At 43.1% G+C, this 22,127-nt stretch overlaps 1 protein-coding gene and 1 long non-coding RNA gene across 5 annotated transcripts in view; one reads left to right on the forward strand and one right to left on the reverse strand.

The window, feature by feature from the left end:
* The window catches only part of CLYBL (citramalyl-CoA lyase), a 136,319-nt gene that overhangs the window by 50,080 nt on the left and 64,112 nt on the right, over positions 1-22,127 (reverse strand). For 2 of the 3 annotated variants that reach the window (XM_085888551.1, XM_085888552.1), the window contains 4 exons: positions 12,638-12,826; positions 12,380-12,481; positions 3,637-3,730; positions 2,957-3,124 (listed from right to left, as the gene is read on the reverse strand). In XM_085888551.1, the coding sequence (XP_085744677.1) occupies positions 2,957-3,124; positions 3,637-3,730; positions 12,380-12,481; positions 12,638-12,826 (553 nt within the window). The remainder of the gene's footprint in view (positions 1-2,956; positions 3,125-3,636; positions 3,731-12,379; positions 12,482-12,637; positions 12,827-22,127) is intronic. The other variant, XM_085888553.1, reaches the window with a different exon arrangement.
* LOC147023300 (uncharacterized) overlaps positions 1-22,127 on the forward strand; it is a 91,663-nt gene that overhangs the window by 24,797 nt on the left and 44,739 nt on the right. The gene's annotated exons all lie outside the window — the stretch shown is intronic.

Below are 22,127 nucleotides of genomic sequence, written 5' to 3' on the forward strand. Positions count from 1 at the left end.
GCAACGAGCAGATTGACATTCAAATAAACCAATGTCACCCGCAGGGTGACCCGTATCTTGCCAAAAGGTGACCACGTGTGACTTCTTTAAGGTCACACTGAGGTGAACAGAGCTGCTATCCACCAGGAGCGACTCCTTGAGGAATATCTGCCTACGAGAGATTCCGATGAGAATCGTTCTACAGAGTAACCATGAAAAATATCCGTTTTTTCGTCAAGACGTCATCAAATGACGTCAAAGCGTCAAACTTTTGACAGATCTGGAAAGCACTTATCAAGCGCTTTCATATGAGGTATTACTCGATATGGTATCTAAGATTTCAAAATTTGACCTTGGGGTCAAAAACTTTCGACCTCCAGCGCTAACCATGAAGGTCACGGCCGATCGCCACCAAAAATGAATCAGCTGAGCACCAGATGATGAATTATATTCCCATGAAGTTTGAAGACGATCCGATTAAAATTACTCAAAAAATAAGGGTTTCGTCGACTTCCCTGATTTGCGACAAAGTGACCTTGACCGTGAAAATTGTATGCGCTAAAAGGGACCTCTATAGGACTCTGATATGCGAAGTTACAAAAATTTCCAATGATAACTGTGCTCTGCAGAGTGATCGATACGTGATTACAGAAAAAACAAAACAAAAAAAAAACAAGCAGTCATAGACTGGTACTTACGAAATCGTCAACTTGACCTCTGACCTTGTCTAATAAAAGCTGTCTCTTGAGAAGGTAGTGACACAAACCAGAAGTTTCTACGATGATTCTGTACCAAACCATCAAAAATCGAATGTTTTGGATGTTTGACCTCACTGTGACCTTGACCTTTGACCGATTTTGACCAAAATCTAATCAGCGCTAGCCACCACCCTCCTGAATCACGTGGTGTAATTTGACATTGGAAGCATCTTCCGTTCTCGAGTTATCGTGCCTACAAACAAACAAACAAACAAACAAACAGAAACGGAAGGCATCAATATACTTAAGAAATCTTTAGATTTCTTTAGATTTCTTTAGATTTCGTAAGTAAAAAACATGCAAGCTGACTAACATATCTTGCAAAAACTTCGTTTTGGCAAGATAACAATGGGGGCATTTATTTATACAGGCAAGCAATCAATGGGGGGAAGGGGACAAGACACGAGAAAAGCTGACAGCCAATGTCTATTATGTACAGGCACGCACTTAATCACAATTCTACTTATAAAGACAAGGTGCCATAGAGCACTTTCATACAAAACCCCAGAAAAGAAACAGGTTCATGAGCCTTTATTCCAACTCGGAGCCTGGGTGACCGAAGGCTCACAAGAGGCCGGGCAGGTTACCTGACCGCCCCTTGTGACGGCTCGAAGGTCTTCGGGTCGGTGACCCCGGATGTTCCTGCTTGGCCTTTGTGTCACTATGCACCAGTCGCTTAGAGGCCAGGCGGCTTGAGCAGCTTGCTCGGTTCCCCTCGGTCATCCGGCCTCCACTGCGGCCTGGTCGGTCGGGCCTGGCCAGCGACGTGCTTAGAGGAGTGAACGGGTCTTTTTGCTCTTTTAGAGTTGATGTTCTTCGTGTCGCGTTCACTACCTCAGCGTCGCTCGACCATCTCAGGGCCGTTCGCCCGGACCACGACACAGCTGCTCGACTCCAGAGAGGGACGAATATCCTGAGTGCCCACTTCTCTGCGCTGCCGCCACCGTCTGCCTCCTCCCCCGAATGCGTGCTCCGTGTGCCTTCCTCTCCCGCAACTGCCCGTCTCCAGAGAGCGATGAATCTGCCCGAACTTGTTCGAGTTCCACCCTTATATTGGCCCGGGGCGAGCCGCTCTTTGATCTCTCACCCGAGTCGGGGCTCCACCCACTTTTCATCTCCGACCTTTCACCCCTGGTAAGCCTCGCTGGGAACCCCTTGTTCGACGTCACGGGTTGGTGTCGGGAAACCCTCGTTTTCATCCGATTATGCAAATTGGCTCGCGTCACGGCAGTTCGCTGCGGCACACAATCGCGGCTTGAGCAGGTGGAGCGTTGTTTGTCCATAATGATGGCGTTTTTGTAGGAGATGATGGCGTTGTGATGTTTGTAGGAGATGATGGCATTGTGATGTTTGTAGGAGATGATGGCGTTGCGATGTTTGTTGGAGATGATGGCATTGCGATGTTTGTTGGAGATGATGGCACTGCGATGTTTGTTAAAATAAAAGATAGAGAAAGAATAACGGCTACCTGAAAGATTCGTATTCGCACACGAACAAATCCCTTTACACATCGGTGGGGATTCTAACCTGAAACACATACTTATCGAAATAACTGATCTTCGGGGAACCTGAATGGTGTCTTGTGAATTTCCAAAACCGCAACAATATATATATATATATATATATATATATATATATATATATATATATATATATATATATATATATATATATATATATATATATCTCTCTATCTCTCTCTCTCTCTCTCTCTCTCTCTCTCTCTCTCTCTCTCTCTCTCTCTCTCTCTCTCTCTCTCTCTCTCTCTCTCTCTCTCTCTCTCTCTTTCTCATCCCCTCCTTGCATCCCTCCCTCCTACGGTATAGCAACGTTTGGTGAGGCATAGCTCTTCCCACCTACCACCCTTCCTCTCTCTCCCCTCTTCCTCTCTCTCTCTCTCTCCCTCCCCTCCCTCCTCTCTCTCAACCCCCCCCTCCTTAATACCCCCCATCAGCGAAGCGACAGGTTGTATTTGCTCATATTAAATAATTCTGGCTGCCAAAGCATGCGTCCGATCAGGTTGAAATAAAAAAAATCAAAAAAAAAAATCCCTTTCTCATCTCAGTCTTAAAAATGTCTGCAGGTTATTTTTCCTCAAGTAAAATCAGTCCACATAAGAAAAGTATCTTTATATAATCAAAGCCAAATGACTATTTGTTTGTAAGTGACGGAAGCGGAACTAAAATAAACAGATGCTTGCGCCACATGCACACACCCACCTGTAAAGCCCATAAGTGCACCTTCCTGCGCTTGACGCTCTAATCCAACCTCATCTTTGTATTCTGTGTAGACAAGGTCAATAGCCTGTAACCCATAGGCTTTCGCCGTAGTTACAATCTTCTGCCGTGTATACAACAGCTCATGGGCATCCGCCGTACGGGTTGTGCCTGGTACACAAAGAACCATGGCATGAATTGGCAATGAAGGATGACTTTATCAACATAGCAGTGACTATATGCTACAGTGTGCTGTTGATGCAATAACAATAAATGGGTTTGCATTGCAGTGGTGAGTCACGTTTTGAGTGGAGCTTCTAAAATAATCGTTTCACAAACAACCCACTTTGAGTAATCAAAGAAAACACTCAAGCCAGCTTACTGTGAAATGGCTGGCTGGACACCCACATGGATGGCTTGAGAACTAAGCAAATAGCTAGTTAAGTGGCTGCAAAAATGAAAAGATTTGTTGGCAATCCAATTGACTAAACTTGTTTGCTATATGGCTGTGAAGGAAAGGAATTGGTTTTACTACCCACTAGCTAAGCAGTTTCATTATGCACCTGGCTTGGTCACAATAGTACTTCAAAAGATGAACTTTAAATAACAATATATTACTGTGTGCCAAATTAAGGGTGTATTCGTTCCTTTTGCTGTAGTTGTAATAATTCTGAGACGCTCACCCATGCTGGCACAGAAGTCATCGGAGCCAAAAACTGTTCCAACAAGGCGGAATCCAGCTGATTGTCCAAGCCGTGAGCCTTCTTCGCACACGTTCTACAAAGATCAGCACATACACATTCAGAGGACACAAGAGTCGATCTCACGTGTGCACGCATGCACGCACACACGTGCGCGCGCGCGCACACACACACACACACACACACACACACACACACACACACACACACACACACACACACACACACACACCAAAAGACAGGGTTATATATCTTTTGTGTTCAATGCTTATATTAAACCTTGTGTTCATGATGTGTAAGTTCCTCTTAACATCCCCTTAGGGGTTGCCATCTTTGGTAATTGAAGGATAGATGCCTTTTTCCTTACATTAATTTACAGTCCACACATACGTCGTTTTTTAACACATATTTCTCTTGTTATCTATTCTAATCTCATTTACTTCCAGTTAGCTCACCTGGAACATAGTTCTGGGGAGCTTATGGGATGGCGCGTCATCCGTCCTTCAGTCCTTCCGTCCGTCCACAAACACTTTCAACTTCTCTGAAACTACATAAACGATTTTGATGAAACTTTACCACAACATTCATCATCGTGTATGTTCCAAAGTGTGTTCATGGCATTAAAAAAATAAATAAATAAATAAATAATCGGCCTCTAAAGTCTATGGGGATTGTCCCCAAAATAGGTATTTGCTTTCTTCTCAGAAACTACACATGCAATTCTGATGAAACTCGACCATAATTGTTATATATATTGTTACGGTTGTGGAGATTCACAGATCACCATTCAGGTTCCCCAGAGGTCAGTTATTTCAGTAAGTGTGTGTTCCAGGTTAGAATTCCCTACCGATGTATAAAGGGAATTATTCGTGTGCAGGGCTTTGCATCTTTGAGTTAGCCGTTATTCTGTTCTATCTTTTATTTCAAAGAAACAGCATCTCTTCAACGACACCACTACAACCACGCCACCTCCACCACCACAACAGCATCTCAGCAACCACGCCATCCCCACCACAGTGCCAACCACGACATCTCAACAACCATGCCATCTCCACAAACACCGCCATAGGAGCTACATTGTCCAGAAGGACGACCCTCCTCTAAAAACAAAGAGAACAACTCGACAATTCCCGCCCCAGTATTCTGGAACAGGTAAACAGAAGTGACGGTTGGGGCAGGTCCCTCAGAACGGCGTAAGAAAAAGAATGACGGTTATCATACCAAAAGTGCCAAGCTGAACTCTCCTGGAATTTTCGCCTGCGCGCCGAGAAGGGAGGGGCGAACGCCCCGGGGAGATAAAAAAGGCATGTTTCAACGCTGAGACAGTCTCTCTCCTTGGTCTCCTTGGGGAGTTGGAGGCGTCGTTGGAGTTGGACATTGGAGTCGCCGTTGGAGGCGTTGTTGGAGGCGTCATTGGAGTCAAGAGTTGAGTTGGTAGCTGGTGGAGTCCAGTCGAGTGTGGGCAGAGACATCGAGGTCGGCCAGGGAGTCACTAAGAGGGTGGCAGGTAGCCTGCTCGGTCTCTCAGAGCCCCTGCGGTCAACCCGGCTCCGAGCAATCATAAAGGCTTATGAGCCCGGTGCTTTTCCTTATTTCTTTCTTGGGGTTTTTGCATGAAAGTCTGTGGCGCCTTGTCTACTAAGTAGTGAACTGACTAAGTGCATGTAGATAATAAATAGACATCGGTTGTAGGTCTTTTTGCTCGTGTCTTGTCCCCTACCCCCATTCATTGCCGTGCTTGCATATGTGCATTGGAAATAAATGTCCTCCTTGTTGAATATTCACCTGCTCGTTGCATCCCTTCCTACATTTAACTGCCGTAATTGTGTTCGCAATATTAGCTGGTTTTTAACACCGATAAGATAATCGGGTCCGACGGGGCTTGGCGATATAAAACCACTCTGCAATTGCAAACGGAATGAGCTGTTTAAAGCGGCTCGTTTTCGTGCAGGCTCCGTTGAGGTGTAAATCCCCGGCATTTCTGTCTGCGCGAATAATTAGGTACATCGACAATTCCTCGATCAACCCTGTCGCGCGTGGACAGAAGAGTTGGCTGATTTATGGTGTGGTTAACAACACCCGTAGCTGGTTTTCGGCGTTGACCTGAAAAGCTGCGACTGGATTGCCACGTTTTGTCGGCGCGCGTGGCCGCAATTAGCTAATTTTTGTTTGTGATATATATATATATATATATATATATATATATATATATATATATATATATATATATATATATATATATATGGATTCTCATTCTTGTGAGAATTGTGGATTCTCACCTGTACTGTACGCTGAACTGTACTGTAAGTTCAGCGTACAGTACAAATGCTGAACTGTACACCGAACTGTACTGTACACTGTACTGTATGCTGTATTGTACGCTGAACTGTACTGTATGCTGTATTGCACGCTGAACTGTACTGTACGCTGTACTGTACACTGTACTGTATTCTCTTCACGCTCGCCTGCATACCTTCCAGTATGAATCCCAAGCGACCCGCAAGTCTTTTGCCGAGCACACCTCGTTTCAAGAGACAACGAAAGGCTGTCACATTGAAGGTGAAATTGGATATAATTAAAAGACATGAACGAGGTGAAGGGACAACGGAAATCGGCCGCGTGCATTGAATCGCTGCATCGACTGTACATTCGATCGTTCAAAGTTCGGCAAAGGGCAGGCTGACCTTATTACTCGGTGGGAATGCAGAAGGGGATGTAAACTCAAGCCGCTTCTTGTTTACGTTTCTGAAAACCCACGAGCGCTAAAGGGTTGCCTCAAGCCACAACTTCCCGTAATATTGTGGTCAAATACAAAGGTTTGGATGACTGGGGCATTGACCCACGATTACGTGATCAATTACTTCTCCAATCATGTTGAGAAGTACTCCAAGGAGAACAACATCGACAACAAATCTTTGCTGCTTGTAGACAATGCTCCTGCCCATCCTCAGCAAATGGAAGACTGGTGTGAAAACGTGCAGGTAGTATTTTTACCACCAAATACTACCTCACTTTTACAGCCTATGGATCAGGGAGTTATTGCTGCTTTTAAAGCCTATTATGTTCAGCATACCATGCTGCAGCTTATCAAAAAAAACTGATAAGGACAAGCTATCAATCAAGGAGTTTTGATGAACATACAACATAAAAATGGCTTTGGAAAACATTGAGGATTCATGGGCTGAGGCGAGTGCCTCCACAATGAACGCTGTGTGGAAGAAAGTGTGGCCTGAGTGTGTCCACAATTTCACGGGGTTTGCTGATGTTCCGTTGATTACAAGTCAAATTGTAGACCTGGCGCAGGAGGCTGGTTTTGAAGAGGTTGACGAAGAGGATGTGGATGACTTACTGGAGTCTCATGCAGAACCCTAAAGCAATGAAGATCTCATGGAGTTGGAACGGCAGTGGGCTCTTGAGGAAGAAGAATAAGAAGAAGATGCTGTGACACTTTCATCCAAGCATCTCACCATGAAAACCTCGGCCAAATCCTCAGCTCGTTTGAAAATGCCATAGAATTTGTTATCGAGCAAGATCCAAATCTTGAAAGGAGCACTGATTTTAGCTGTGTTGTTAATGACGCCCTTTGTTGCTACAAGGAACTTTATGCAGCAAAGAAAAAGAAAGCCATCCAGCCCACTCTCCACGCATTTTTCAAGCCAAAAGATGCAGCACCAACTACATCCAGCATCCAGGATGCTCCTTCAACCCGCTGCCAAGAGACCGTTCCCGCTGGTGAAGAAAGTGACAGCACAGTGTCAAGTGAAGAGGGGGACGATTCTGCCATTCTGCAAGTGTGACTTGTCCACCGCAATCAACTCCGTTCCTCCAGCCTCGGGGTAAGTCGCCACTACTCGAGGAGTGTGTTTTGTTTATTTGTGTTTATGTCCAAAAAATTCAGAGCAAAAAACGCATCCCCCCTTTAACACATTGGTTTCTACGGGAAAATATGTTTCGTTTAACACAGTTTCGCTTATCATAAGGTTTTCCAGGAACGCAACCCTTGCGAAAAGTGAGGACTTACTGTATTTGATTTCTTCTCAGAAACTACACACACAATTCCAATTAAACCTCACCACAACCTTCATTACCCATGATATACCAAAGTTATTTTTTCTTTTCTTTGGAGATTTTTGTATGCCATGTTGAGGTTCGTAGAAGAGGTAATACACAGAAACTTACAACAAGGCAGGAGACAAGAGGGGTGGGAGAGGGAAGCACAGAATAGTGGGGAACCGAGACAACAGGAGATCTGTGGAAGGGAGAGGGATGGGGTGGGGGTATACGGGGTACACAGCATGGTACGACAGGGACTTTCAGGAAGGAGAACAGGGAATTTGAAGTAGGTAGGTTATAGGGGAGAACGCAAGGGGTGGACAAGATGGATACATAAGCAAAATTTTGAGAGGGTTGGGGGTGGTTTAACGGGAGTAGTAAAAATCAAGATTTTGGATGGGGGAAGATATGAGATGGTGGTGAATAGCTGTTTTGAAAACCTGGAGGGAGGAGTGGGATTGAAGAGAGTGTGGGAGTTTGTTCCAGAGGCAGTAAAAAAGAAGAATGAAAGAGTGAATGTGAGCAGTGATTCTTGATTTTAGCAGTTTCACCAGAAGGGGGTTTTTGGTGGAGTTTGAGCGCACTGAGGAAATATAGGGGGGGCAGATCACACACAGAGCAAGGGGGGGCAGAGAGGAGACGGTAGAAGACAGAAAGACTACTGACCTTTCTCTGGTGAGAGAGTGAGAGACCAAAAAGCTCAGTTTCATCATGGGAGATATCAACGACATAAAAATCATATTAGAAAAAATATTCGTCACATTGGAAAAATCGGGCCCTAACGGGGTGCAGGGGGGGTTGTACCCCAAAATATGTATTTACTTTTTTCTCCGAAAGTACATGTACAATATTGATGAAACTTGACCACAACCTTCATCACCCGTGACGTACCAAGTCTGTTCATGACAATAAAAACAAGGACAAATGTGTCCAAGAGCAGCATCCTAAAGGTTTTGTCGGCTAAAAACAAACAAAAAACCAACAACAACAACTTCCGATATTTCGTCACATGCCTTGATTAAGCCAATAGCGAGACCCGTCATAATGTATTTACGTATTTACGATATATAGTGTATTTAAGAAATAACTAGTGTATTTACGAAATTACAATACGATAAATGGAATAATTTTTAAATAATAACGTGAACTTTTCGAAACTTTAAAGAAAATGTCCGGAAATATTTAAAAGTTCATGATAGACACTCTCAAAAGGCACCGTCAATGCGAGGATGTGTACATGTGCTTAGTATTTAAGGAGATCCGGATCTTGTATATACAAGAGCCGAGTCCTAGAGGTTAAGGTTTTGTCTTCACAAGAAGAAGAACAAGAAGAAGAAGAAGAAGAGAAGAAGAAGAAGAAGAACAACACCGAGCTCTCTATGAGCAGCGTTCGCTACGCGAGACGCTGCTAAAAATTGGGGTTGAAGGGGGTTTACAGGGGGGGTGTCCACCAAAAGAGGCTTTGTCTTCTTTTCAGAAAGTACACATATAATTCCGATGAAACTTGACCACTGCCTTCATCACCCGTGATGTACTAAACTTTGTTTACGACATTACAAAAAATTGGGGTCGAAGGGAATCTACATGGGGGTTGCCCCCCAAAATATGTATTTGCTTTCTTTTCTGAAACCACATTAACAATTTCGATAAAACTTGACCACAACCTTTATCACCCATGATGTACCAAGGTTTGTTCACAGCATTAAAAAAAACATCCACAGGTATTTACTTTCTTCTCAATTACATATTTTGTGGGTCATCCATGCCTACCAGTGGTTCCCTGGTTATCTTAGCCAGCCACCACCAGTTGAGCACCCAGGGGTATTGCCCCTATGTTTTTTTTTTACATATTATACCAACTTTACAAAGTTAAATCACATGCTCTGGTTCTATGTACACTTACACTCTCCATTTTGAGTGGTGTTCCCAGAGTGACGTCCTTTTCCTTATTATATCTAATCAATAAACTTATTCCTGCCTCCCCCCACCCCCCCCCAAATCCCACAAAGTTTTATCACAAAGTGGGTTTCCTTTATTTTTCTATTTTGACGTGCCATACTCTTTACAGAACATTTTAGCTGCTGAAGCAGTTTCTTGGCAAGGGTTATACAAGGTGGTTTGCCATTGCCTTCCCAGCATTGTTTGCCCGTGCTCTATCCTTTTAAATGCTGAGCGTCAAGCAGGGAAGCAGCCCATACCATTTTTAAAGGGATTTCCTTTACACAACCAAAATAAATAAATGAGTTGTCATTCCGAGAAATAATGGTAAGGCATCGATTTGTCTTCTTAAATTGGTGTGCGGAGAATATATGCAAATATCATAGGATAGCAACAGTGGAAACTTTACCCACTTTATCAAAAAATTGCTTCACAAATTACTTTGCACACAATATATTTTGAAACACAAACCCCCACAGAACCAATACAGGATTTGATTTGGAATTTCAAAATGAGCCACTACACACAAGCATTACTTTTCAAAGTTAATTTGCTCCATTTGAATTTTTATGAAGCCTGTATACTGTAAATACACATAAAACGAGAAGGGCACTCGGGAGAGTATATACCTCCACCACGTAATGCCTGATCCACGAGAACATATCGGGCCCAATACATTTTTGCAATATCATGCCATCCAGTACTGTATTGTTTGGGCCCTATATCTCAATGGTGAAGAATCACTGTAAAAATTCAATAATTCTTGTATCCAGATCCAGATCTTTACCAAAATCGAATCAATTCGTCTTTGCAACACACACATCCTGTCCACCAAGTTTTGTCCAAATCCGTCCACAACTTTTTGAGATATCATGCTATATATCGTTTTGGCCCTGTCTCTTAATGATGAAGAATCATTTTTAAAATTCTAGTAGTCAGATCTGGATCCAGATCTTCACCAAAATCTAAACAATTCTTCCTTGTCATACACCGAACATGTCCACCAAGTTTCAGCGGAATTCGTAAACAACTTTTTTAGATATCTTGCTATTTCTCGGTTTTGGCCATATCTCTCAATAGTGAAGAATCACTTAAAAAATTCTCGTAGTCGGATCCGGATCCGAATCTTCACTAAAATCGAATCAGTTCGTCCTTGTCACACACCGAACCTGTCCACAAAATTTCATCTGGATCCGTCCACAACTTTTTGAGATATCCTGTACACAGACAGAAAGGGTGAAAACAACCTCCTTCACCTTCAGTGGTGGAGGTAACAATGTGTTGGTTGTGCATGAATTCCACAATGAAGAGAAACAAAACAAAACAAATGGAGTTGGAATAATGTCCAAATAGTTATTGAGTGGAGATGACACTAGTCCACCTGATTGTCTTGTCATGTGTCTGTCTGCCAACATAATGTCTAAAAAATTAAGTGTAGAATGAATTAAGCTAAGGATTGCAAACATCACCAGACAATTTTTTTATATAAAAGGAGCCATGGATATTTTACAGAGCATTGAACATGCGAAATGGTGGAATTTAAACACTCATCACCCTCACCTGGCCACCTTAAAGGATAGATCACCTAAAATGATAGAGCATGGATCACCATCCCTCCCCCACCCCTTCTTTACTTCCACCACCAAAGGTGGACGGAGGTTATGTTTTCACCCATGTCTGTCTGTCTGTTTGTCGGTGAACAGGGTATTTCAAAAGATTGTGGGCAGATTCAAACGATATTTGGTGGACAGTTTTGGTGTGTGACAAGGCCAATTTGATTATATTTTGGTGAAGATCCGGATCCGGGAATTTTTATTTTTATTTTTAAACTGATTCTTCACTATTGAGAAATGGGGTGAAAAACAATATATAGCATGATATTTCAAACAGTTGTGGATGGATTCAGATGAAACATGGTAGATGAATTGGTTAGGTGACAATATGAAGCCGATTAGATTTTGGTTCAGGTCTGGATCCAGATCCAGTCTATCAGTGCGATACAAAACATAAACAGTTCAGCCTGGCGGAGTTACGCGCTCTACCGAGTGCCATTCTAGTTTCCATATGCTCCACAAATTATTCATTATTCTCGATCCCTCCACTTCCTCCTTCACAATTCATAATCCACCTCTCCTAAACTCACCCAACCCCTTCTGTCCATATTTGTCCCTACTCCCTGTTCTCACAAACAAAAACTGTGATTGCATGTACAAAAAGAGCTAAAATGTTTTGAATAAGTGTTGGAGAAACTTAAAAGCACGAAGGAAAAGTCACAGAACATGTTCATCAAGAAAGATGATTATATTTCCACGCACCTTCAAACAAATGTAAATCTCATGTCACTTTTGATATTAATAAAAAAAAACTTTAGGCTTGCTGAAAAAAAAGAAGCAAGAAGCTTGCAGTGTTTGAAGTACGCAGTTCAAGCAAGGAATCAAGTCCTATTAAACCACTTTAACTTCTTGCAAGTTAACATCCTCAAGTAATCATTTTAGAATGAAAATTTACAAAAATGACTCAAATTGAAGAGGTCAGAAAAAGCTACAAAACCTGAATACAAGTGGAGAAAGGAAACTCCCAGAAGTCGATGCGTGACCAACACTTCATAAGACTTCATTTTATTGCCCGTGGCACTCTTTTGTTTGCCATTCATTAGTACGGAGTAACATGCATACATGCCATGAACTGCTGCAAACAGGAAAAGCAATGATGAATTGCACACAATACACATTACCTGGAAGTTAAGCAGGCCCATGGCACTCTCAACATATGTGATGAGGTTCATGGGAACAGGAAGACTTCGGCCTTTCATTAAGGTTGAGAATTGATCTGCAAACTGTGCATCACAAAAAGTAATCCTCAACAAATAAATCACGAGCCTCTATATAATCTAAAAACCGCCCTACTTTCCTTAGGCAATGATCAAAATGAATACGGTTAGCTAGTTTACAACCTCACCGATTCACTTTACCACGTCCATTACACATCTCACCCATCGGATCTCCTCCACCGTGTCCACTTTGGGTAACAGTAAAGTTGGAGGTAGTGTGGGGCCAGACAAAATGGCACGCAAATCCTCCTCAGCAATACCACTTGCAACAGAGTTTAACCGTACTGTCCTCTCCGGGCCTCCCTGTGGTAATGTGGCCAGAGCATTTCGAATAGTCTCTCGTGCAACCTCCTATAAACACAAGTAAAGTGTAATGCAGAGTGCATAAGCAACATGGGAAGACAAATGAAACAATGAATGGTGAACAAGGTTAAAGGTTCACGAGTATAATTTATATCAATGACACAAAAAAATGAGAAAGTAATGGTTAGTAGCCTTAGCAATAGGAAACTGCAAAAAGTACCTGAATGTCTACTTTGTTTGTTATGATGAATAAAAGTGAATTCCAACAAAAGAATGCTTCGACTGTAATGCAATGCCAAAGCGAAACCAATGGATGACAATAGGAACTATATTCTTGGTAAATAATAATATCCTTTCAAGCTTTGGTGACACAATAAACTGAAAGGGAGTGAAAAATCAGTGTAAGCTCCACTGTACTACTCTAAAAATTCGTTATTAGGGATCATCCTTAACACAATTCACAGACCAGTGTTAGGTTGTGTCAGGTCAGGTATGGGAGCATGTGCCAGAACAGCGCGTCGATGCGTCCACTTTCCGCCGGTACTCCAGGGGCCTCCGTCTGGCCTTCCCCCAGGCAGATGCCAGGCCCATCCCCATCTATCTCCTTGAGATGCTGGTCAACCTGCTGCAACCACGAGGCATGTGGTCGGTCCATTGGCCTCCTCCACTCAGGAGACTCCCTCGCTGAGAGAATCTGGTGAGCAGGATCAGCATCAGGAAAACGAGCCACATGTCCATACAGCCGCAACTGACGCTCACGGAGCATGCAGGTAACAAATCTCATCCGAGTCTCTCTCAGCAACCGCTCGTTGGACACACAATCTGACCAGCGATAGCCAAGAATTCTCCGAAGAGACCTGGAACCAAAGGAATTAAGTCTCCGTCTCAGATCCTTGGTCAGAGTCCAAGTCTCGCATCCATAGAGCAAGACTGGAAGCACCAAGGACCTGAAGATTCGGACTTTCGTCCTCCCGCACAGGTACCGGCAGTGCCACACCCCATGATCCGGTGAATCCATGACTCCCTAGGCCCGACCCAGACATCTATTGACCTCTGACTCACTGCCAGCAGAGACATAAATATCACTGCCAAGGTAAGTGAATCTCTCCACGACCTCAACATCCTCACCACAGACACAGACAGGACAGCAGCATCCAAGATGTCATTGAAAGCCTGGATCTTAGTTTTGACCCAAGAAACCTGTAATCCCAGTGGCTCCGACTCCTCATTCAGCACCTCGAGGGCCCCCAAAAGGATATCTAAAGTCTCCGCAAAGATGACTGCATCATCTGCGAGATCAAGGTCCAAGATCTTGACATTCCTAAACGATGCACCGTAGCTTGATCTTTCTGACATCCTCCCTAGAATCCAGTCCATACAAGTGCTGAAAAGTGTGGGGGCCAGTACACACCCCTGACGAACTCCAGTAACAACTGGAAATAAGTCAGAGATGGTACCACCACACTTCACAGCACTCTCAGTACCAGAGTAGAGTTCAGACATCAGATCGATCAGTTTTGGTGGCACCCCATGAAGACCAAAATCCTCCAGAGGGCATCCCAATTCACTGAATCGAACGCTTTACAGAGATCAAAATAGGCTGCAAGCAGCCCCTGCCGAAACTCTCGTCTGCGTTCGGTGAGGACACGAAGGGCAAGGATACCGTCAATCATTGACCTCTTTGGTGTAAAGCCTGACTGCTCTGGACGCTGGTGCTCAAGCAGATGGTGGTGAACCCTATCAAGAATTATCCGAGAAAAGCAAAGAAAGGGAGCAGCGTCACCCCTCAGTAGTTGTTGCAGTCTTGGCGATCACCCTTCCCTTTCCAGAGAGGGACAACAAGGCCCCTCTTCCAATCAGTTGGGATGATGCCTGTGTTCCAGGCAGAGCATAAAACTGCATGCAACGACACGAGTGCAGCATTTCTACCAGCCTTGAGAAGTTCAGCATGGATGCCACAGATCCCTTGAGCTTTACCCCGTTTCAACAGGTTCACCGCAACCCGTGTTTCCACAAGCGAAGGTGGACCAAGTTGATTGGAGGGTCAGCAACAGGCATTGTAACACCCTTGACGTCCAACTCGACAGCTGGGGGATCAGCCTGGTACAACCGCTCAAAGTAACCTGTCCAGCGGGCCTTCACTTCAGACTCCTCTGTCAAGAGCGTACCACTCTCTGCTCTAACTGCAGTGTTCTGAGGGATGGGCTTGGATGAACGCAATGCGCGAATTCCCCTGTAAGTGGGACGAGAATCACCTGTCCACAGGTGATGCTCTACCCCCTCACGGATTCCTCGCACATAGGCCTCCTTGTCCACCCTTAGTGCACGTACAGTTTTATGCCTCAGCTCCCTGAACAGCTCAGGTCTGCCATTCAGCCTGGCCCTGCGACTCTGGTCAATGGTATCCAGTGTCCCTTGAGAGACAAAATTCTTCTTTGCCCTATGGTGAGTTCCAAGACATCCACTGGCAACATCAAGGACGGTGGTCTTGAAGGCACTCCACAACTCTTCAGGACCCCCCAAAGCACCCAGACCCCCCAAGTGTCCACTCAGCCTGTTTGCAAACTCCTCAGCTACTCTGTCATCCTTGAGCTTGCCAACATCCAGCCTAGGCTGGGATGGTACCATTCTCCAGGATTTAAGGTGCAGCTTTAGAGTTACTACAACAAGCCGGTGGTCAGTATTGAGGAACTGAGCACTTCGGTAGACCATGCAGTTCTGGATCATCCTCCAGCGACCGTCAACGAGGGCATGGTCAATCTCCTTTGCGACACCGCCAGCGTTGGAATACCAAGTCCAGTGATGAGCTTGTGGGCGCTGAAACCATGAACCAGCCACCCAAAGTCCATGACTTCTTGCAAAGTCAAGGAACTTAGTGCTATTCTGGTTCATAGTTCCAGACCCATGGGGACCAACACATGTCTCATAACCATCCCTATCAGTTCCAGTCGATGCATTGAAATCCCCCAAGACTAGAAGTGCATCTCGTCTGGGGCACTGATCAACCACAGACTCGAGCGTGGCGTAGAATGTGTCCTTCACAGTGAGGTCACTCACCTCAGTCGGAGCATAGACAGAGACCAGGGAAATGACACCTAATGAGTGACGAATCCATAGTCTCATAATATGCTCGTTGACCGGTGTTACCTCAATTATCATTGGGGTCAACTTATTGGACACAGCTACAGCAACTATTTGAGTATGGTAACCATCAGAGCGACCAGACCAATAGTAGGTGTAACCACCCACCATGATCTCGCCGCAATCCGGTCTCCGAACCTCAGAGAGTGCTGCAATACCGATGTCCAAACGCTTGAGCTCAGATGATAACATAGACAGGTGATCATCCTCTCTTAGGGATAGGACATTCCAGACACCCTCCCGAACGGACCGCCTCAGGTTAACCCAAGGAGACCGCCGTCTGGTGGACGACACCTCAGCACCACTCCGACACACTCTCCCGCAATCTGACCCAGGGATGTTACCCCGTGGTTTCCCTCCTTTCAAAGATTGGGGGTCCCGAAGGCTTTGCCCCAATCCCATCATCCGGTGAGCTGCCCTGCGAAGGGAAGCTGCACAGGAGGTACTCCCACGGAGTGGGTTTTCAGATTTTTTTGCGTTTTTGTGTTTTGCGGAATGAAGGGTTTTATGGTGGCCGGAGTGCAAATCCTGCCACCAACCTCCGAATAAAAAGTAACCCAACCGCAACAGGACGTCTGCAGACACAGTTGGGCATTAGATATGGATGGCCGTTGGCTCACAAGGAGCTCCTCCTTCCTTTGACAGGTTTTGTTTTTAATCCTGCTGGGTGTCCATATCCAAACACCCTCCTCACCAAAAAACCTGGTGGGGGAGACGGTTTAGTCGCCGACAACCCGACCATGGAACAGGTGAGTACAGGTTTACATGGTACCTGTAGCAGGTCACAGATATAACCTGACCTGACCTGCTGAAGGTGCCTTTTGTTTCCAACATCATGTTTTTGCGGTATAGGTTGTGTGTTTGCTTGTTTGTCGCACCACTCCTATGGTTCTGGCCCGATTACATCCAGACTTGCTAAATAGGATCAGCATGACCCCAAATAATGTATTGGGGTGTTTTTATATTTTCCGGTGGTCTTGGGGGTGGGGGAATTTTCAACGTCAATGTATATCATGCAGCACTGCTTCCAGGTGGGGAGGGTATTACAAATCCCGACCCTTTACAGTCCAGCATTCCTGTCCCCACGTTTTTCAGTGCAGTGAGGTGTTTTGAATTATGAGCAGTTGGTATTTTTCTGCTTCATGCACGTAACCTGAGTTATTTTTTTCTTGCCTATACAGAGTTGTCAGTTGCATATACACCGCCCAAATAAAGGTATGCATCAGAAGAACGTATTGCATGCTTGGAACAAGATTGCCTGTCGGGTGGGTACTGTGCTCGTAAAACTTAATTCATTGTAAAATTAAGAGCCACAGAAGTGACTCGAGGGCAATTTATTTCAAGACTGCATGGAATTAAGAAGCTTTTCGGCATTGTGACAAAAGTACAAGCATGCATACACACACACACACACACACACACACACACACACACACACACACACACACACACACACACACACACACACACACACACACACACACACACACACACACACACACACACACACACACACACACGCGCGCGCGCACACACAGACGCACACACACCTAATCTTATAACTGCATAAACAAAATTATTTTATGAAATGACAGAAGAATCAACCGTATCCAAAATTTAAGTTACAGAGCAGCAAAACAAAATCACCATCTGCAAGTCAATTTGCAAAATACAACCATAAAACATTTGCATTTTCTCATTGTGCCAATTTATACAATTCTGCAAGAGTACAAGTGAACACATTACCAATGGTATTGCTTTTCCTCGACTCGAAGTCAAAGATTTAAATTGATGAGTAATCATGCCATTAAATTATGCACAAATAGTAGCAAAACCCAGACGTCATCACCTAAGCATCTTAACTTTTTAAAAGCTGGGGTAAAGCACATCAAGAATAATAAGGTACTTTATGGCACTTGGCAGGCTACCATGCCAAGGCTGCACAGCTATTGAGGTAGTTACATTCCACACTACAAAGAGCTATAAAATAAATTTACACTTGTATAAATGCAAAGGTCACAAAGCATAAACAATGTTGGTTCTGGTTTGTACTAAATTATACCGCAAAAACATGAGGTTGGAAACAAAAGGCACCTTCAGCAGATCAATGTCACGTGGCCAAATGATCATGCACAATATTTCAACCACACAGTGCTCTTCAACTATGATTGAAGACCACTCTGTGGCTGAAAAGTCAGACCTGAGCTTTTGGCCAAGAGACACATTTGTCGGCTGGATGTGCATCATGTTTCGTTAATAAAATGTCTTCTTTTAAGCAAATGCAATTATTTTCTGAAGTGAGATTGTTAAACGCATTTACTTTCAAAAAGTTTTCTTTTCAAAACATTTAAAAATAACGAAATCCCCAATGTATTGCTACTCTGATAAAGGAAACCTACTTTCTGTTTGGACTAAACTTAAACAACTGGAGGGCTACAATCAGAGATCGCTTATGGTTTCCAGTAATAGCCAATTCACTTGAAATTCTGCCTCATAATGAAAATAAATGTATTAATTTTCCAATGAAACAGCATCCATAAGTAAAAATGAACTCTTTATTTTTTCTTTGCTGGAGGTCATAATTGAATGGTAAAGTTCATTGTAATAGATCTGCCACAGATTACAAATGTGGGTGATAAAAAAGTGAATATTTATGTTCAAACAAAAATTGACAAATATGGCTTAGTCATGGTCTAGGGGTATGATTCTTGCTTCGGGTGCCGGGTTTGAATCCCGGCCAAGCTCAATTAAAAACTTTGGGCTTGTTCTTCAAAAAGCGTGCACCAACAAGACTAAACACTTATTTCCTCCCTCCGGGAACCATAATTAGTGTACCCTGTCATTCTGACAGGGAACCCTATTGTTTTTCTTCTGTTTATTTCCTTATTTTTTATTATTTCTTATTTATTCTTTTTCCGCCGGCAATTTGCGGGTTCTTTTGCTTTAAAAATCATTTTCTCAGGAACGGTAAGTCAGATCGACACGAAATTTTCACCATAGTATGTATCATTTTTGATAGCAAACTTTCGTGGTAATTGTGACGTCATAGGTCACGTGGTACGGGCGCCATCTTGAAAAATCCGATAAACTTTGGACGTCTGCATCTCTGAAACTTTCGAGGGTAAAAATGTTTTCGCTTCATAAATTTGAATAAGCTCCTCAAGGGGAACAGGGGTGATTTTTCGTGAGGTCATCGGTCAAGAGGTGTGCCGGTCAAAATTCCTTAGGTACAAGGCTGCATCGGAAAAATCTGAAATTTCTTGAGCCTCATCTGCACAACAATTGACCGTAGAAAAAATATATTATGACGTCATAGGTCACTCTGTTCGGCAGCCATATTGTTTTGGGATTTTTTTTTTTAATCTTCTTCTCCAGAACGGCTAAACAGATTGAGGCGAAACTTTACACACATATTCTACATGAGGTCCTTTATCAAGTTCATGAAAAATATTAAATAATGTTTTCTCTGGAATCACATAACCTATCGAAGCAAAAATTTGCAACTATCATCCTCCATGATGTCTGCATTCATAGTAAAAATTATGACGTCACAAGTCACAGGGTTTGGCGGCCATCTTGGAGGGAAAAACGCATCTTATCCGATTGACACGAAACTTCACACACGTATTCCACTACGGGATAGGAGGCAGGATGTGAAGTTATGATGTCACAAGTCATATGGTTCGTCAGCCATCTTGGATTGAAAATTAATAAATTTTAAAAATCTTCTTCTCCAGAACGGCTAAACAGATTGAGGCGAAACTTTACACACACATTCTACATGAGGTCCTTTATCAAGTTCGTTAATTTCTTATTGATCGGTCATACGGTTTGGCGGCCATGTTGAATTTACCCTAAATCCTTCAAACATCTTCTCCAGAACGGCCAGTCAGATGAAGGGGAAACTTCACATACGTATTGCACACGAGTAGGGAATAGAAGTTTGTTCATTTCTAATTGATAGGTCACATGGTTTGGCAGCCATGTTGGATTCAAGAACAATATTAAATATAGTTTTCTCTGGAACCACTTATCTTATCGACGTGAAACTTTGCGACCATCATTTAAGTCTCACGTCGTATCAAAAGCGGAGGTCCGGGTACCCGGTCATCACTGCCAGCAGTTATAAAGTGGCAGTTCTAGTTAGGGTACCCTGTCTTTCTGACAGGGAACCCTATTGTTTTTCTTTTGTTTATTTCCTTATTTTTTATTTTTAGGGTATCCAGTCAAATGGACTGGATAACCTATTGTTTTTCTTCTGTTTATTATTATTATTAGGGTACCCTGTGAGTACAGGGTACCCTATTGTTTTTCTTCTGTTTATTATTACGCATTATTATTATTATTATTCTTCCGCCGTAAATTTGCAAAATTTCCAGTTTTTTTCGCTTTAAATGCCATTTTCTCAGAAATGGTAAGACCAATCGACACAAAATTTTCACCAAATATGTATCTTTTTTGATAGCATACATAATTGATAATTATGACGTCATAGGTCACGTGATACGGGCGCCATCTTGAAAAAACAGATCAACTTTGGACCTCTGTATCTCGGAAACCTTCTAGTGTAAAAAAATTTCGCTTGATACATTTGAACAAGCTCCCTCTCGGGTATACGTGTGATTTTTCGTGACGTCATCAGTGAAGAGGTATCCCAGTAAAAATTCGTCAAGTAGAACGCCACATGGCAAAAATTTGAAATTTCTTGAGCATCATCTACACAAAAATTCATCGTAGAAAAAAAATATTTTGACGTCATCAGTGACGTAATTCGGCCGCCATCTTGTTTTTTTGTGTTTTTTTAAAAAAAATCTTCTTCTCCAGAACGGCTGTGCAGATTGAGGCGAAACTTTACAGGCACATTCCCCCTGAGGTCCTCTTTCAAGTTTGTTAATTTGTTGTTGATACGTCACATGGTTTGGCGGCCATCTTGAAAAAACCTTAAAACCTTCAAACATCTTCTTCTCCAGAAGCGCTGGTCCAATGAAGGCGAGATTTCAGAACTATATTCGTGACATGTATGCGATGCAAGTTTGTTAATTTCAAAGTGATAGGTCACATGGTTTGGCCGCCATGTTGGATTTAAGAAAAATATTAAATAATGTTTTCTCTGGCATTTCATAAGCCATCAAAGCGAAAATTTGCAAGTGCCTTCCTCCCTCAAGTCTGCATACATGGTAAAAAATTTTTACCTCAGAAGTCACATGGTTTGGCGGCCATCTTGGATAGAAAAATAGACTTTATCCGATTTACACGAAACTTCACACACTTGTTCGGGTCGACGATGGAAAGCAGATTTTAAATTTATGATATCATAGGTCACAAGGTTCGGCAGCCATCTTGGATTGAAAATGAATAAATTTTAAAAATCTTCTTCTCCAGAAGGGCAAGACAGATGAAGACGAAAGTTCACACATATATTCCCCATGAGGTCCTTTCTCAAGTTTGTTAATTTGTTCTTGATCGGTCACATGGTTCGGCGGCCATCTTGAAAAAACCCTAAAACCATCAAACATCTTCTTCTCCAGAAGCGCTGGTCGGATGAAGGGGAGATTTCAGAACTATATTCGGGACACGTAGGCGATATAAGTTTGTTAATTTCGAATTGATACGTTAGACGGTTTGGCCGCCATCTTGGATTTAAGAAAAATATTAAATAATGTTTTCTCTGGAACCGCTGAACCAAACGAATCGAAAATTTGTAATTATCATCGACCATCGTGTATGCACGCATGGTAAAAATTATGACATCACACGTCACATGGTTTGGCGGCCATCTTGGATAGAAAAACGCACCTTTACCGATTAACACGAAACTTTACAAACGTGTTCCAATACCCAGTTGGAAGCAGAATATAAATTTCTGATGTCATAGGTCACATGGTTCGTCAGCCATCTTGGATTGAAAATGAATAAATTTTAAAAATCTTCTTCTCCAGAAAGGCAAGACAGATTAAGCCGAAACTTCACACATATATTCCCCATGAGGTCCTTTCTCAAGTTTGTTAATTTGTTCTTGATTGGTCACATTGTTTGGCGGCCATCTTGAATTTACCTTAAAACATTCAAACATCTTCTTCTCCAGAACACCTGATCTGATCAAGGGGAAACTTCACACCCCTATTGCACATGAGTAGGGAATACAAGTTTGTTAATTTCTAATTGATAGGTCACATGGTTTGGCAGCCATGTTGAATTTAAGAAAAAT

Source organism: Eptatretus burgeri, chromosome 7 (assembly GCF_056783735.1).
Source record: "Eptatretus burgeri isolate ZD-2024b chromosome 7, Ebu_testis_v1, whole genome shotgun sequence".
Taxonomy (NCBI): Eukaryota; Metazoa; Chordata; class Myxini; order Myxiniformes; family Myxinidae; genus Eptatretus; species Eptatretus burgeri.